Genomic DNA, 18,071 nt, shown 5'->3' with positions numbered 1-18,071 from the left:
CATAAAAAGAGCTGTTGGAATGTTGCATTGCTGTGCATGATTATTTCACACTTCGATGTAGGCTATAACATTGCGGGAAGATATCAGGAGCTGTTGACATTGTGTTTCAGAGTTGATGTGCACGTGTAAGCGCGTTTATTACGGTAAAAGGATGTGGGAATGGCGAATTCTGCGCGTGGAGCTCTCTGTAGAATTATAAGAACCATGGCACAGCACAAATTCATTGGTGAGGCATTTTAATGTTTGTAAATAAATCGTAGATACAAAGCGAATCATAGCCGTTGCGTTATTTCCTTTCACCTGGTTTAGTTTTCTTTTAACACATTTCAGCCCCTTTCCCCTTAAAGCTGAAGCTCCTGTGATGTTTGTCATGCATACCATTACTAAAGTTAAAAATAAAAGTCAATCTATCGAAATTTTAATGTATATCAAATTGTCTGGCGTTCTTCTTAAAGCTACTGCGGCTTTAAAGAGTAAACTAAGCAGTGTTTCCTACCTAAATGCATCAGAAAATGCCTGCATTTTTGTGTTAATGTACATTGCTGCATTTTTAGTTTTTGCAAATATTCCCTATTTTTTACTTGTCCACGCTGTAAACATGGTGTTATGTTATATGAGAGAATCTATCTGAGTAGAATGAATCAGAATGCTGAAAGTCAAACAAATCATGCACTTTTATTTTAACATTTTGATGATTTTCACCCTCTCCTGTAGATATTGGTGTGAACCTGACTGATCCCATGTTCAGGGGACTTTACAGAGGGAAGCAGAAACATGATGGTGAGGCATTGTTTAGTGTTTCCATGCATTCACTGAAGAGAATTAACCCTAATTCATTATATATATGGAGACCACAGACGATGCAGAAGTAGTTCAGCTTGGATCACCATACAGCACTTTCACTCAGACTTTGACTATAAAAAACAACAACTCTTCATTTACTTGAAAGTGAGGCCTGTTTGTCTCAGCTTTTTTACCAATTCCCCGGATCAGTCAATGGTGCTCCTGGGTTATTTAGTAGGCCAGATTTTCCTTTGAATGTTTATCACTTTTCTAAGGTTTCTTTATGTTGCTGTTCACTTTTTTTTCTATTAAGAAAGAAAAAAAAAATTAAAAACTGTATTTTTATAAATTTTCAGGCTTGATGTGAAAACATTTTCTGATTATCTAAAACGCTAAACACTTCTGTAAGGTGGCAAATACAAACAAAGGAAGTGATGGCAAAAAAAACCCCACCACCAAACAGCATTAGAAATCCTAGTAAAGGTGTCCGTCTCTTACTGATTATTTGATGACATATTTCCAAACCGGTAGAGCCCCGACTGACGCTCTGCGTTCTAGGAAAAAAAATGATACAGATGAGATTGATGGTCTTTGCTGACTCTGCATAAGGAGAAAGATCACAACCATGAGGATTCTCTCAATGGCTTCCAATATGTTTTCACACAAAACAGGGAGCATAGTAACTATATACAGCAGCTGTTTACAGGATGTATCACATAACAAAGGCCCCACGGACGCATTGATGTCGGAGAGCCTTCACGTCTAGCCTGGATGACCCTTGTTACAATTCTTTCTCAGAAAGTCAGACTGTAAAGACAGGACATTGAACCTACACTAACTTTTTCCCCTGCCTGTGTCTGAGCATTCCTCTGCTCTGCTGACTGTATGCAGAAGTCTGCCTGCAGCTGTGAGGAGAGACTGAATACTTTATGCCGCATGGAAGTAAAGGAACTACTTTCTAAATTTCCCATTACAGCCTGTAATGCTGATTGCCAACTGTTTAGCTCTATCAACAAAAGAAAAGATCGATCTTGTCTTTATAAGTTTATTCGAACAGGATTTGAAGGAAGAACATGTGCCCTGACTTGAGGCCTATCAGATTGTATAACGTTTGAAGTACTAAATTCTACATCTGGGCAGCTGAGATGAAGGGAGTTGCTGGTAGGAGGTCAGATCAACTGAGGGTCAGTTTACTTTAGACAAATACTTTCATTCGGTTAAAATCTTTATATATTAAAGCTGAAACAACAAATTGTATTATGATATATAAATTATTGAAATAATCATCAACTTATTTAGTAATCGATTAATTGTCTACTGGAGTATAGAGCCTGTAAAACATACCTTTAGCTGACAGAGCAACCTACTTAAGAGCAGCAATTATAGAAAAATAGTCAATAAAATACATAAACATTTTGCATTTAAGATTTAAAAAAAAATTTATTTCATCAATATGCTCTATTCGGAACTCCTGAAGTGGAAAAAGTTTTAGTTTCACCTTGTTTTAGTCTGTAAAAAATGTTCTTTAACGAACCTTTTGCTATCTGATTATTAATCGAAGAAATAATTAACTGAATAATCGACTTGCAAATTAATAGTTAGTCGCAACCCTAACCTGCTCATGTGCTAAATTATCGATTAATTCCTTCTCCTGAGCTTTTGACTTGATACTCAGCTTCTTGTGTCCGAATGGTGGTGAAATATATTGGATGTTTGTTGTTTTCCCAAGATCAGTGTGCGTAATATCAATATTCTTTAATATTAATTTAGATAATCTCTGTTGTTTTTCTAATAGATGACTTTGATCAGATTATCAGCAGGGCTCTCGGAGTTGGAGTTGAAAAGGTTTGTTCGCTATTTATCACTATTGTGCATTTGGGTCCATGTTCATATTACTCCCCAGAATTAAGATTAATCTCATGTCTTTTTTCACTAATAATAATCTTTTCTTGTGTTGCAGTTTATGATCACAGGAGGAAGCCTTGAAGATAGCAAGGAAGCTGTCAAACTGGCTGAGACCCGAGGTAACAACTATTAAAGAGTGTGTAAAGTAACAAACATTTAAAAAAATCCCAATACGCCTGTTTTTATATTCCTTATTCAGTTAGGTTAGAATCAGCCCTGTTGTTGTGATTATTTTTCAAATGTTGGGTCTGTATATAAAAGCAGTTCCCTTTTCATTGCAGGTGAGTTTTATTCCACAGTTGGTTGCCATCCGACTCGCTGCAGTGAGTTTGAACAAACTGGAGAATCCCAATACCTGTCGGGGCTGAAGGAGCTGGCAGCGGCACACAGAGGAAAGGTGGTGGCCATTGGAGAGTGTGGCCTAGGTGGGTCCAAAGGGATGTTGAATTTATCACTCTTTTTTTTTTCTTCCCATTAAAAGTCTCCTTTTATTTGTTTTTTTTTAAGAAACCTCCGTGTGGGTTTCTCAAGCAGATCTCAGCTGACCTTTTTTTCTTGTTCCAGATTTTGATAGGTTGGAGTTTTGCCCGAAAGAGACTCAACTAAAGTAGGTTTCTTATGATATTTAAGTATTGTAACATATCTAATATAAAACATGTGCATACTTCCAACAATTAAATTTTTTTCTATGTAAGAATTTAGCCACAAATTAGCACTTGCTTCAAATAACCTTATAGGAAAGTGAAAGATTGCTGTTTTCATAACTAAAACATATATCCTGGCTCTAGAAAAACGGATGTATTTTGTTTATTTTCTCTCTGGTCTCTTGCAGATACTTTGAGAAGCAGTTTGACTTGGCTGAGGAGACCAAGCTGCCCATGTTCCTCCACTGCAGAAACTCCCATCAGGAATTCATTGGTATTTATTTGCAGAAAACGAGTTTCACACCAGGCATTGATCTTACTAAAGAAAAAATAACATACTTTTTTTTTTTTATAGAGATCATGAAGAGAAATCGAGACCGATGTCCTGGAGGAGTGGTGAGAAAACAGCTGATTTTCATCTACTTTTTGTTCTTTACCTCTATAAATACATTTCTGATCACAGTTTGATTAGATTTAGCTTGAAGAATATTCTTTAGTCATTTAGTGAAATATTTTCATCATTATTTCTGTAAAACTTTAAATCTAGTTGGTTGATAAGAATCACAGTCAGATAAATGGTTCAGGTTTTCTCCTACAGGTCCACTCGTTCGATGGGACAGCGGAGGATGCTGCTGCACTCGTTGACCTGGACCTTTATATTGGAATAAATGGATGGTCAGTAGATCTTCTAACATGAGGCTTAGTTTGGCTACTAAAGTTAGAATTCAATATGTAAATTTCACTCCATCTGACTGCTAATTAGAATCACTTATCATCCTTAGTCAGATTATATAGTATAATTTCAGCTATAACTACAGAAAGAATATGTTGTTTTAAATATTTTTTAGCTTTCATTTGTAGTTTAATGAAAGGAACTAAAATAGTATGTTAAAAAAAATATATTAATAGCATGATGCGGAAAAGAACATTCTTACTTATTATAATTGATTAATCACACGTCTTAAGTAGGAAATAGAAGGTAATAGAACTAAAAAGGTTTTATAAATAATCTATAATAAAAACCAAGCGTGGGGAGTTTTCCTTCTAGGCGTATTGTACAAATAATGTTGTTGTTTATTCTGTAAACTATTGACAATATTCCAATTTCTCAGCTCTTTGAAAACAGAGGCCAATATTGAAGCTATGAAGTCTATCCCCACTGAGCGGCTCATGATTGAAACCGGTGAGACAACTGCTATGCTTACATATACTGTATTATATACACAGTCATATTTGATAAGTTTGAGTATTACAGAAAATATAATTTATATCAGGAACTCGATTTATGGCGTGAAGCACATTACAAAAATCAGGTGCACAGAAATTGAGGTTTTATTTCAGTAAATTATGACTATTTTTCATTTAAGGACAATAAACTCATGACGTTTAAGATTAGAATATTATATCAGACTTGAAGGCAATTAAAATAAGGTGTAATACCTTTTTAACAATGCCTTTATTACTTTTTAATTTGTATTTCTTCCTTTGCTGTTTGCATCTTATTTTTATTTTGTCCATTCTTAGACCTAATTAAGCAATAGTATTATGACTTTATATTTTATTATTCATAAAAGTTCTTATATATAATTATTGATAGTTCATAATGATGCTTATGGATCTTTTCGGGTGTTTCTCCTTCAGATGCTCCATGGTGCGGCGTGAAAAACACTCACGCTGGATCTAAATATGTTAAAACAACGTTTCCCACAAAGAAGAAATGGGAAGCAGGACACTGCCTGAAGGACCGAAATGAGCCCTGTCACATCATGTGAGTTTCTTCTTGGGTGAATTAGGGGGTAAAACTTAAGTTGGCTTGATATGAAATGTTTGTCTTTTTCAGACAAGTTTTAGAGGTGATGGCAGCTGCGAGGGAGGAGGATCCAGTGGAGTTAGCCAACTCAATTTACAACAACACCATCAAAGTGTTTTTCAGCTCCAGCTGATAATAAAAACATGTACAGATGTGCTCTGATATGAATTTGTGTTTATTTTGTGCCTAAATAAATGTATGAGTTAGAAATCTCCATTTTCTAAAATGAAATATTCTGATATCTCCTAATCTTCTGATTGCAGCAGTAAAAAAAAAAATCTTCTCTTTTGTATTGATGCCTCTATAAGGCAGACAGGGTAGACGAATGGTTTATACAAGGACATAATTATCCATATTGATGGAAATATTTATTTATGTGCTATTCTTTGTTTTCCTAGTTTCCCTTTTTGTTGTCCTGCTGTCAAATGGAACCATCGGAACAAACAGTGGAGATTGTAGAAATAAACAATTGAACACATAGAAACCATATACATGTTTAATTCTGAACAAATGTATAAGTGTTTATGATTTTAATATCTTTTCTTTCTGTTTCTCGGGTCGTTAGCGCTGAAATAAAACTAATCAGAAAAAGCAGAGTTGCCAAGTAGTTAAAACATTACATTTATTTTGGTGATTAGATGATAAATACAGACAATCAAGCATATAATTTACATAAAAAAATTGGGAATATATAATTTTAAATTAAACAAATGGAACTTGTACTGGAAGACTATCCTTTATTTTCCTGTTTTAATCATGTGAGCTGCTTTTAGAGTAAAAAACTTTGTTTCTGCATCGTATTCAATTATAAACTGCAGGATCCTACTATATCAGGTATGAAAAAAATATGTTTACGTTACAGGTTAGAACGTTTTATTTGCAGCAAAACAAATTTTGTGTTACTAGAACACTAAAAATATTTGTTATGGCCAATCGATTTAAATTCAGCATAATCTTTTAGGTTTAGCTGATATATTTTAAATGTCTGACTTTAGAAAAAAAAAATGCATAATCTTTGATATGCCAACCAGCCTTCAGATATCAAACATTGGACAGATACATGGGAACATCTGTAAGATATATTTTATAATCTCTGCATTATTAGGTTATTTCTAGAAGAAATCTTTGAATTTAGTTTCCTAAAATGCCAACTCATTAACCCCAGCTTTCATTCCTACAACATTCAATGCTGATTAGAGATGATAACCAAAATTGGAAGACAAAGTTTCGACCTTTTAGACATTTCAAATTGAATGCTCCTTTATTCAAAATATATTGATCCATTTAACCCTGTAATGCCAAATGTATCATATTTGATACATACGGCTTCTGAAATGTTTTGGGTCTGACACCTTTTGCATAATTTAATGGTAAAAACTTTGCTCAAAATCCTATTGTACACAATCAGATATACCTGATAACAGAGGGCAGAAGACTACACAAAAAATTATTTTGACTTATCGCATAGTAATAAATTATTAATATCAAAAATGTATTTCTGTTTTTTCTTTTTAACATATTTTGTTAAGAGGGCAAATAAGGACTTCAAACCAAAAAAAAGTAATTTTCTGTTTTGTTTTATTCTTAGATCGGGCTTTAAAGGGTTAAAATAGCTTTGCAGGAATATAATAGTGCATTGATGTGAAATGGTTCGAAATAAACATATAAGTAAAAAAGAAATGGGCATACAGTTTAAACGCTTTAATGGATAATTTACTAAAAGCTGTATATTTTCACTATTGGTAAAGGTAAAAAAAAAATTAGAGATAAAATAATGTTTTCCTTGCATTTTACTTTGTCTTCTTCAGAGAATAAACAGACATATTTGGCAGAAATAATCCTAGTTATCTAGTCCAGCAAATTACATTTACAGCTTAGATTAGGGCAGACCTCCTTGTTTGTTTTAGTTAATGTCAGTCAGTTAATGTCAGTTTGTGGGGGATGGTTGTATTGACTACTGGGCTACAGTCCACAAAAAGCAGAGGCATGTAACCCCTGCTCTAGATCAAATGGTGCAACATGAAGAGGCAAAGTTACTGCTTTCACAGTGGGTCTATATCAGCCCTGGAGGGCAACAAACCCTTACGAACCTACAGACGTTCTACTCCTGTTCTGTTTCAATTGAGTCCATATTAAAATCTGAAAGTTTTTCTTAAATGTTGCTCTCGGTTATGATCAAAACAAGCTAATAGAAAAGGCCAGCTCTGTCCTCAGCCTTCATCAAATAGTGGGACCACAACTCCTTTGAAAAAAAAACTAACTAAACTGAGTTTGACATCTGAAGACATCTTACAGTAAATACCTTATATTCACATGACTTGAAATTTAAAATGTGTTACACTTTTGTATTTTTCGAGGGATCATTTTGAAATTAAGGTGAAAGACGAGTAGGTATGGAACTTGTTTTGACATTTATTAGCTTGACTGAATATATATTTTAGATGTCTCAAATGCATTTCTTTCTAGTCAAAAGGAACACTTCAGATATCTAAAATAACATTCTTCCTATCTAAACTATACATTTCAGATAGCTGAAATGTAATTCTTACTAGTGCAAATTACATCACATTTCCCATTCATGTGTATTGGGCTTTTACTTCCAGATATCTAAAATAACATTCTTCCTATCTATAATAAACATTCTTCCTATTTAAAATGTCAAAAGGGCCACTTAAATTTTTTTAGGTATTGGAAAGTTTATTCTTATTAGTACAATTATATTTTTAGCAGCCTGAAATATATTTTTTGCTAAGAAAATTTTAATTTAGGATATCTATATGTACATTTCTAGGAATAATCTTATTTTGGAGATCATCAAATGTAACTCTAGAGAGGACAGCGCTTCTGGTTATGTCAAAACAGCCTGCCATAAGAAGAGTTATGTGAAACTTGTTACGTCAGTTGCCACACCCACAGACGCAGATACTCTACGTAGCGTTATTACGCCTGAATAAGCAAACAATTTCAGTGGTTCTAGTTCTCAGACTTAAACAGAAAGAAACCGCGTTTTCATTGATAACTCCGCGATTTTGTTTAAACGACCAAACTCAGGATCTACTGGAACAGCCTGACATCTAAAGACTGCCTACTGGGAGAAAACTGGGATTTCATTATTTTACAGAAACAAGAGAAGCAACAGGAGGTTGGAGCAGGCTAACATGGCGAGCCCCAGCAACTTGCCATCTCCCGAGCAGATGTAATACCTAACAAATCTGGAAACGACAGGGGCGTCTGTTTGGAGAACTTTTACACCGCTTGGTATTACATGGAACACCGGAGCTGACCGGGACTACAACGCCAACGCTGTAGCCGTATGGCGTCCACCCAAGCCCGGTTAGGCCAGCAGGCCTTAGCTTTGCTGGATGTGGCTCTAAGAGTTCCCTGTATTTTCATTATCGACGCCATTTTTAACTCTTACTACGACCAAGGTTCGGGATGGGCCGGGTTCACTGGAAAGGTCCTGGTCAGAGTCATGGGTAAGCCTTATTTTTTTAAGAGGAAAGCTGCCGACAGAGAGCCAAACGTCAGTGCTAGCAGCTAGCGCTAACACTTAAGCTAGCTTAGCCGGAGCTGCGGTCCAGCGGCACCTGTCAGACAGAATAAAGCCGTCTTAACTAGCAGCAGGAGCACTTACTGGGTGCAAATCTGTTTGATAAACTGCTTAAGTAAAATTACATTTTTTTTATTTGCCGGGCTCCGTCATTAACTCACTTTTGCTCACTAACTACTAGCATAAAATGTAAAATCACAGGTGTAGTGTCAGTTTTAGTCTCGCCGTTCTGTGGGGAACATTCTGACAGCTTCCCATGACAATGCCTGTCCAAAAAGTCACTTCAAAAAGAAACCCTAGCCTTTGTTGACTAGTGGTTTAATTTTTATTTTTTTTTGGTGGGGGTTACATAGTCTACAATCAGTAGACATTTTTAGTGTAGCTTTTACAGCCTAATCTTTGTGGAGTAAACAGACAGATTACATAACTACAGCGTGGAGACCTTTGAACTGTTCAGGGCTACAGTAAAAACTTCTTGTTAATTCTTGTCTTCTTGTCAAAACAAGACTTGAGTTCAGTTCTATTGAAAGGTGGCCATCTATTAGGCTAAAAACAGGTTTATAGTGCTTAATCCTTTATAGGATAGGTTACCATTTTTGATCACTTGCAAACCCCTCACAAATGGAGTCCCCCCCCTCCCTCAGTGAGGTCTACAAGCACAAGATTTATATCCAGCCATTCAGGAAAGATACTGCTACATGGCTGTATGTCTTATTTTGGCATTTGACCAGGTAGATGAGCCCTTGAATGATTTATTACCAACTGTAAAAGTTGAAAAAAGTTAACAAGTCAAGAAAGACAAGGTAAAAAGTTAACTGAAAAGTTAAAAAGTAGGGTTAAAAAGTTAATAAGCCTAGTTAACAATTATATTTAGGTGTATAAACTAAAAAAATGTAAGTTCCAGTATCAACATTAATGCCTCTAAGGTTATGTTGGACTAAATAAAATGTGTTTATTTCACTTTGAGTTTTTTTCATGAATTTCTTATAGAAGCCATTTTGTTATTTTTCTTAATATATTCGGTCAAGTTGGCGTTTCTTGTTATTAGATTGACATACATTTTTGCCATCAAGATATCCATATTTTTTTATGTTAGAAAGGTAATAAGGTCTTGTCCTGGATTCCAATAACACTATTGGCTGGAAATTTGGATTTTCAAAGGTTTTCATTGAGTGCCCTATAAAGGGTTAAACTATTGAATCTTTTTGTTCCATATTACCACCAAATATTTATTTTGGTTTCATGTGACTGATTGATACAAAGCAGTGCTTAATTTAAGCTTTAAAGATAAATGGTTCCTCCTATTTAAGTGCCTCTTATAACAACTTTTCACTGCGATCGCAGCTGTAGGATTTTAGGAAGTATGTTTCTGACAATTGGAGACAAACTTGTTTTCCTCAACCTCTCGTCTCACCTTTAATGAAAAGATTGTGTCTAAACAGCAATATCCATGTCTAGTATTTTGGTTTATTTACTTCCAAATTGTGCACATGAATGCAAAAGTGCTACAGATTAACATGCATAACGCTGTGTTTCCTGACAAATTGGTATTTTTTCAGTAAACCTGTCCATCATCATTGCTCACGGGGCCTGTGGTACGCTCTCTCTTTCAGGTGTCCTCATCTCCACTGTGGTGCTGCTGCTTTCCCAGAAAGCCTTGTTCAAATTCTACACCCTCTTCCTGGCTGTCCTTCTTGGCTTGGCAGCAGTCCTCATAAACTACTACACCACCTCACACATAGACTTCTACAGTGCGTACTACAAAGCAGCTCTGGGGTTCAGATTGCTGCCTCGAAATGGGACGACGCTGTGGCTCGGCATGGCCGCCGTCCAGCTGATCTTCGGCATCGCATACGTATTCCTGCTCAATCTTCAGTCAGTGTTTGCGGCGCTGGTGGTGTTGGACATCATGATTCCTCTGTGGGGGATGATGATAGAGCTTCCTGCCGATGTCAGGCATATGACGGCGGTTGTCTCGGGCCTGGCGCTCGCTCTCAACACGGCCGTCTGCCTAGCCATGAGGCTCAAATCGTTCTACTACTCGTGTCGGTACGTCTACCTGCTGGTGCGGCACATGTACAGGATCTACGGGCTCCGGCTGCTGCTGGAGGACACATGGAAAAGAATCAGGTTCCCCGATGTCCTGCGAGTATTCTGGCTGACCCGGGTCACCGCCCAGGCGCTCATACTGGTTTATGTTGTGCGAGCGGTGAGGAAGGAGAGTGGTGATGCAGCTGGTGGGGCAGCGGATGGGAGCGCTGATTCACAGGTAAGGAGCACCGTTCAGAACTATAAAGAATGGAATGATTGGAAGAAAAAATCCTAATCTTTACGACTGTATAAAAATCTTCATTACAGAATTTTCTGTGCATTTTCCTGGAAAAATTTCTTACTTTTTGTGTATCTAATGTTTTCAGGGTTACCTGTTCAGCTGGGATGTTTTCTGGGATCTGACAAGCAACCTGATCATTTCTGGATGCGATTCCACCCTGACTGTGCTGGGCATGAGCGCAGTCATCTCTTCCATGGCACACTACCTCGGGCTCAGCATCCTAGCTTTCATAGGTAATGTGTTCTCCCTGTGAATTCAAACGTATGTGATCTACAGGATGAACCATTGTGTGGGAGGTTCCTGGATCTGAGTCTTATCTCTTTTTTTGAATGTCCAGGTTCCACTGAGGAAGAGGACAAGCGGCTTGGCTTCGTGGCTCCTGTTTTGTTCTTTATTTTGGCTCTGCAGACTGGCCTCAGCAGCCTGGATCCAGAGGAACGTTTGGTACGTCCCTGCAGCAGTCATGAACAGTGCTTTTTTTGCATATTTATTTCAGCATTAGTGCAGCATGTAAAAAGCATTCCTAAATTATTAACAATTTTTTTTCTTAAAACATTGGCATGGTAACGGTACACTCAGACGTTAGTTTTATTTGAATCCTGCACATAGGGTGTGGTGTAGCTGTAAAACAAGGGTCTTAAACACAGGCTATTCATCCTGAACCCAGTCGGTTTGGGCTGGACTCCCAACCTTTCACCATCGTTGTCTTAACAGTTAAGGTCACTTCTCCAAAAAATGGACACAGCTAGCTGACTGTCCTGATATTCAGTTAAGTTAAATAACTTTTTATTAACAGGGCCTTTTAGAGGAACTTTTCCAATATTTTGCCAGGGTACAACCCAAACCTTAAATGTTTTATATGTCAGGCTAAAATAAGGTGGTGCATTTATTTTAAAATGAAATATAAATAATACTTTTTTAAATTATTAATTTTGTTTATATTCTAAGTGCTTTATAGTGCAAATCTTTTGGCAGTATGTCTCTACTAGCTTAGCACACGCCTTAAAGAATAGCAAAGTAGCTCAAGATCAGTCAGATTGTGCAGAGAGCGAGATGTCCTCCTCAGATTAAGGCTGGACACAGATTTAAATCTGTACTTGAACTGGTCCTTTTAACACACATCTAAAATATTTCAATCTTGGAGCGATCGCTATATTAAACTTTCTGACTCGATGTGGAAAATATTCAATACTTGATAACATGAGGTCTTAAATAAAAGATAAATAAGGACAAAAAATATCTTTATCAACATGAAAAAAAATGACCTTTTTAAATCTGAACATGGTAAATCCTTTCTCAACAGGAACACAGATGCTGGTTGAATAAGTGTATAAATCAATACAAACTAAAAATTCTAAATATAATCCACTTTGATAATATTTAGAATTGTTTGAGTTATTGTTCTTTTGATGCGCAAATAATCCATAAATGTGAAATATAATCCCAGCAAACATATGCAAACAATGCTGGATTTTAGTATCAGTACCGTTTCACATAGTGTTTGAGTGTTTATATACTTTATGGAGCTTCGGTATATTTGACAACCCTTTCAGCTCTTGTAAGGAGAAGCCCCTATCAGGTCAAGTCTTCTTCAGCCTCTAACAGCCTTGCTAAGATTCATCCGCCCTCTATTAACTCTGGCAGACTGTGGTGTCTCTGCTGCAGAAAAAAAAGATGACTCAAGCATAGTGCTGCGATGTGATGGTGTTTGTTTGTAGTATTAGCCTCCTGCCAGACTCATTGTTTTGTTCCCAGGCCAACAGGTTTAAGTTCTTTCTCTTTACATATCATTCTTTTCCCAGATAAAAGTGGAAACAAGACTTGTAGTTTCGTTCAACAAAGGTTGTCTTTCACCCGCTCTCTTCCGTAAAGTCCAGGTTATCCCTTTATAGGGCAGGTTAACATTTTTGATCACTTGTATACAAATGGAGTTATTATTAATTAATGCCTTAAAGGTTATGTTATGTTGAGTGTTTCTTTCACTGAGTGTTTCATGAATTTCTTATAGAAGAAATGTTGTTATTGTTCTTAATATATTCAGGCAAGTTGGCTTTTATTCTTATTACATTGACATACATTTTTGCTATCAAAATATTCATATTTTTTTAAAGGTTACACATAAGATGTGTCTTGGATTCTAATAACACTATTGGCTTGAAATTTTGATTTTCAAATGATTTCACTGAGAGCCCTATAAAGGATTATTTGAGTACGCAATATATTTGCTTTTCTTCCTAAAGATTGTTTCCTTCAGCCGCAGAGTTCCTGAAGGCCTCTTGGCTGCTTCTCTGAAATCTTTCTCCTAACCTGCTTCCTTGGTTTAGGTGGACAATCATATCTTAATAGGTTGCAGTTGTGCTGTAAGTGTTCCAGTTTTAAATAATGGATTGAATGGAGATGTTAGATGAGAATAAAGCTTGTTGTAAAGATTGTTGTACAACCTAACCCTGCTCTAAATGTTATCCTGCTGTGTGGCCTGGCCCTCAGGTAGCTGTTTGTTTTTGGTTGAAATCATAGTAAATTTAAACAATGCAATCAGATATATTTTTACCACTTGACATCAAATGAACAATCAATTTTACCCTCTTCTATTATAAAATGCTTTATACAGACTTTATGTCATTGGATGGGATTTTGTTTTCTGTTTGAAAAAAGGGAAATGACTTGATCAGATTCCTTTAACTGAAATGAGTTGGACTGATATATTGCTTTAAAAAAAGGCAGTATAAAGGCTTAATGATGTAGGAAATATCAGAACTCCAACTGTTCACAGCAAAGAAATAAGCACTTATACATTGTCAAAAGTAATAAAGATGAATTTGTGTAGTTCAGGAGGCGCCATGTTTAATATAGCATGGCTTCATCTGAACCAAAATCAGCAGCTGGTCCTTCAGAGCCGTTGAGGAGGAAGTTGTTTCTCTCACCCAAGGGTCTGATATTTAAAGTCTAAATTATTCATGTCATTGAATGAAGGTCTGGCGCCACTGTTTTGTCGCGATTCTTAAATTGTAGACTTTACAAGTGGCCTTTGGACTGTTCCTCTGTAAGATAAAAAACGTATGTGTTGGTGAGAGAATGTCTGTCTCTTTCTAACAAAGGTCCGCCTGAGCCGAAACATGTGCCTTCTACTGACGGCCATCCTGCACTTTATCCACGGCATGACCGACCCCGTCCTGATGTCTCTCAGCGCATCCCACGTCTCCTCCTTTCGCCGCCATTTCCCCGTGCTGCTGGTGTCGGTGGCCCTCTTCGTGCTCCCCGTGGTGCTCAGCTTCGCCCTCTGGCATCACTACGCCTTCAACACCTGGCTCTTCGCTGTCACGGCCTTTTGTGTAGAGCTCTGTCTCAAGGTGAGTTTCAGACTTTTAGCGTCGCTTCTACTTGAAATGATGTATGATTATTTTACAGTATCTATAAAGTTCTTAATGCACTTTGAACTTTGTGCCACATTGCTGCTACAAAATTCATTTTTATGGGGATTTAATTGAATAATAAAATCAATGGGGCATTACATTGGGATGTACTGTATACATGAAGGGTATTTTATTTTAATTTTTTTTACAAAAACGGCAAAAAATAAACAGATTCATACAAATTCCCTCTATGTTTAATAACCTCAGTTTAAGTTCAGCTTCAAAGTTTGTTTACGTTGGTGAAAATCATTTACAGAGACCAAGAAAGATTGATCTGCATTAAGGCTGGTTTATGCTCAGACACCAGGTTATCTGTGTGTGTCACAGTTAACGCAGACATGCCCCGCCCCTTCTGCAGACACTCTGCTGCACCTCTCCAAAATTGTAGGTGACCGCAAACAGGAGACATCTGATTGGTCAAATTTGCGTCCGTTCTACATTATGCGTATTTCCTGTTTGGTGCCTTACCGGCTTGTTTTGTTTGTATGACCGCCATTGTGGAAAACGACCCGTGAAGATGGACCAGCTTGAAGAGCGAGAGCGTGAGAACGCTGGGACCCTTTTTCCACCTGGATCCCTGCTCTTTTTTTTGCCTTCATGTCCCTTCATTGTTGCACAAACTTAATCCTTGCGTTTTTCAACTTTCTCACACTAGAAAAAATTTAAATCTATATGTAATTTTTTTCTTCAAATGAGTTCATTTGTTCTTGTATTGATGAGGTAGAAGAGACATTTTGCCATTGCAACAAGACGATTTACATTTAAAATAAAAAAACACAATTGCGTTGTCTTATATCAAGTGCATTTTATCTAACTTATTTTCAGAGTGAAACTATTCATTCCATTGACAAACTACCTTATTTACCTACTAGAATTAAAGGTAAATACACTTAATTTAAGAAATATTTACTTATTTCTTGATCATTTTCCCAGTGCACCGCCTCGGCCGTATCTAGACCCACAGCTAGTTTGTGATTGTCCCTCTGGCGTTGTGTAACATAGTGCAGACCACGCTTCAATATTGGGCTTAAATAAAAAAAAATATATCTGTGTTATAAGGCGACAATTTCACTGCGACTCACTGCTGCGGGAGCATAACCACCCCTTTAGAGCTGTCGAGAAGTTTGAGGCAGTTTTAACACATGGCCAAGCTTAAAATGGGACTGTTTACCCGAAGCTCCTGGAGTCTGTGTAATTCTGTGTCCTTAAAGCTGTGGAGCTGCTGTAAAGGTTCATCAGCTGAGCCTTTTTGCTCCTGTGCTGCAAGAACCATCGATGCTGTCAGATCTGACACTTCTCCTCTTTTCGTTTCAGGTCGTGGTGTCCCTGACCGTCTACGGACTCTTCATGGTGGACGGATTCTCCAACGTCCTCTGGGAGAAGCTGGACGATTATGTCTACTATGTGCGCTCCTCCGGAAACATCATAGAGTTCCTTTTCGGGGTCATCATGTTCGGAAACGGCGCCTACACCATGATGTTTGAGTCGGGCAGCAAGATCCGAGCCTGCATGATGTGCCTGCACGCCTATTTCAACATCTACCTTCAGGCCAAGAACGGTTGGAAGACCTTCATCAACCGCCGCACCGCGGTTAAGAAGATCAACTCCCTCCCGGAGGTCCGAGGGGACCAGCTGAGGGACATCGAAGACGTGTGCGCCATCTGTTACCAGGACTTCGCCAACTCGGCGCGCCTCACGCCATGCCACCACTACTTCCATGCGCTGTGCCTGAGGAAGTGGCTGTACATCCAGGACACGTGCCCAATGTGCCACCAGCGGGTTTACATCGAGGAAGACGGCCGAGACAGAGCCGCCTTCTCCAACAACAACGGGGGCTACGCAGCGCCGCAGGACGCCGCTGCCGCCGGCCCACCAGCGCAGCCTGACAACCAGCAGGGACAACCGGTTGCAGATCTGCTGCCAAACGGAGCGGCAGGCGGTGCGCACGCTGCGGGAGAGCCGCCCCGGCTCGACGACCTGGTAGAGGACAATGACAGCATAGAGTATGACGAAGACGAGTGGGGGACTCGCACGCCTGTAGAAGAAGAATATATGAACGACGACACAGACTCTACAGACGACTGAGAGGATCTATAGAAAATGACACAGATATATCTTTATTATATTTAAGTTAAAAAGAACTACTAAAAACACTTAATTTGTTCTCGGAAAAATGTCAGGGATCTCAGTCTGATTCTCCTTAGTTTCTTTTTGAGTTTTACTCTCTAAGGGCTTGTGGAAAGAATAATAGCTGCTCTCATTCTGTGTGTGTGTCGAGTGGATGTGTGTGCAAGATGTAGACCAAAAAGATCCACAATATTTTATTTAAATTGAACAAAAAGTTATTTAAAAACAAAGTTTCCCATGATGGCATAGCTTTTCTTGAAGGGAATTTCTCATCATCCTGGCTTAGTTATCAAAATTCATCTTTAAAGGCCTCCATGAAAACGGTGTTATGATGACGTCTCTATGCCGACGTTTAACGTTTCATAAAAATGTCGATCATGCTTCCTTGTAATTTGCAGAAAATGCTGGATGGTATAAATGTGCAATTTTTTTTAATGACTAATCACATTCAATTCTTAAGTTTATTAGTTTTTCGATCCTTTTTTTGTCATCTTATTTATCAATCTGAATCATTGATAACCCTGCTGTTTTCCGCTTTGCCAAAAATATTTGGTTTTCAATCAAAAGTATCTGATTTAACATGCTAAGTGTTTTTTTTTTTTTTTTATTTAGAGCTACAGAAACTTCTAACCACATCTCTTCTCTCCTCATAGTCCAACATTTATATCAAGATCAGCTCAGATTATGGTTAAACTCAGTATTTTTGGCCTTTTTATTTATTCATGCAAGTGAAAGCCTTGTGAGACGGCCCAGTGCGAGGGCTCGCACTGATGGGAAAACTGAGGCGTGTCTGATTAATTAAAGAATAATTTACTACTGTCGTCCCTGATATACCTCCCATTGCTAACTACTGGTCTCTTCTGTGACCTCGCTTACTGTGTACGTTGTCGTACATATAATGAAACCTGTTCACATTTTAATATGAGAGGTTTCAGGTGATTTGTTAATATTTACACATTTTTCTGCAGTTGTTCAATTTGGTTAAATGCTTGTTTCAGGTGAGGAAAGACTACTGGTTCTACAAATTAAAAATCATAGGTATGGTAAAATTGCCAACTGAACTTTTTGAATTACTTGAAAGGGAAAAAGTATTTTTTAAATATATATATATCAGGTAAAATATTTTTTTTTCTCCAGATGGCTCTATCAGTCTTGAAACACTTGTTTCTAAGTAGCATCACTTCTCAATGTGTCCCTTGTGCAATATGGCTAAAGCGGAAAGCTTATTGTCTCATGTCCTGGGTCTTAAACCTCCGAATATAACTCGAATCCTGCTACATGGGACCTGATCAAGTCTGGGGAATGCAATGAAAGGTGATTCATATATGAAGCATTTTGATTATTCGTTTAAAATCAAAGCTTTTTGAAAGGCTTTTCGGTTTGCCTTTTGTTTTGAAAAGACTGTGTAAATAAAAATGTATTTGATATTTCATTTTGAACACTGTATTTATTTCAATGTAGTCTGTCTTTGATGATGCAGTTTGAAAAAAAAAGGGAGATCGAAGAC

At 37.6% G+C, this 18,071-nt stretch overlaps 2 protein-coding genes across 2 annotated transcripts; both read left to right on the top strand.

Moving 5' to 3' along the window:
• Positions 1-68: 68 nt before the first annotated feature.
• tatdn1 (TatD DNase domain containing 1) lies at positions 69-5,304 on the top strand. The gene is made up of 12 exons (XM_038279788.1): positions 69-226; positions 715-780; positions 2,579-2,628; positions 2,744-2,807; positions 2,970-3,113; positions 3,253-3,295; positions 3,521-3,606; positions 3,688-3,728; positions 3,931-4,007; positions 4,445-4,515; positions 4,974-5,100; positions 5,173-5,304. The coding sequence occupies exons 1-12, from the start codon at positions 160-162 to the stop codon at positions 5,273-5,275; spliced, it is 939 nt and encodes a 312-aa protein (XP_038135716.1). The 5' UTR covers positions 69-159; the 3' UTR covers positions 5,276-5,304.
• Positions 5,305-8,053: 2,749 nt separating this feature from the next.
• On the top strand, positions 8,054-17,996 carry rnf139 (ring finger protein 139). The gene is made up of 6 exons (XM_038279786.1): positions 8,054-8,618; positions 10,306-10,961; positions 11,110-11,257; positions 11,362-11,468; positions 14,123-14,374; positions 15,752-17,996. The coding sequence occupies exons 1-6, from the start codon at positions 8,456-8,458 to the stop codon at positions 16,520-16,522; spliced, it is 2,097 nt and encodes a 698-aa protein (XP_038135714.1). The 5' UTR covers positions 8,054-8,455; the 3' UTR covers positions 16,523-17,996.
• The last annotated feature ends 75 nt before the right edge of the window (positions 17,997-18,071 follow it).

The sequence above is a fragment of the Cyprinodon tularosa genome, unplaced genomic scaffold (assembly GCF_016077235.1).
Source record: "Cyprinodon tularosa strain WSP-4 unplaced genomic scaffold, ASM1607723v1 ctg153, whole genome shotgun sequence".
NCBI classification, from domain to species: domain Eukaryota; kingdom Metazoa; phylum Chordata; class Actinopteri; order Cyprinodontiformes; family Cyprinodontidae; genus Cyprinodon; species Cyprinodon tularosa.
The sequence above is the reverse complement of the archived record's forward strand: the minus strand, read 5'-3'. Positions and strand labels throughout refer to the sequence as shown.

Coding starts and splice junctions, on each gene's coding strand:
- rnf139 (XM_038279786.1), top strand. CDS start 8,456: ATGGCGTCCACCCAAGCCCGGTTAGGCCAGCAGGCCTTAGCTTTGCTG. Junction 10,962..11,109: donor ATGGGAGCGCTGATTCACAG/GTAAGGAGCACC, acceptor TAATGTTTTCAG/GGTTACCTGTTCAGCTGGGA. Junction 11,258..11,361: donor CAGCATCCTAGCTTTCATAG/GTAATGTGTTCT, acceptor TTGAATGTCCAG/GTTCCACTGAGGAAGAGGAC.
- tatdn1 (XM_038279788.1), top strand. CDS start 160: ATGGCGAATTCTGCGCGTGGAGCTCTCTGTAGAATTATAAGAACCATG. Junction 227..714: donor GGCACAGCACAAATTCATTG/GTGAGGCATTTT, acceptor CCTCTCCTGTAG/ATATTGGTGTGAACCTGACT. Junction 2,629..2,743: donor TCGGAGTTGGAGTTGAAAAG/GTTTGTTCGCTA, acceptor CTTGTGTTGCAG/TTTATGATCACAGGAGGAAG.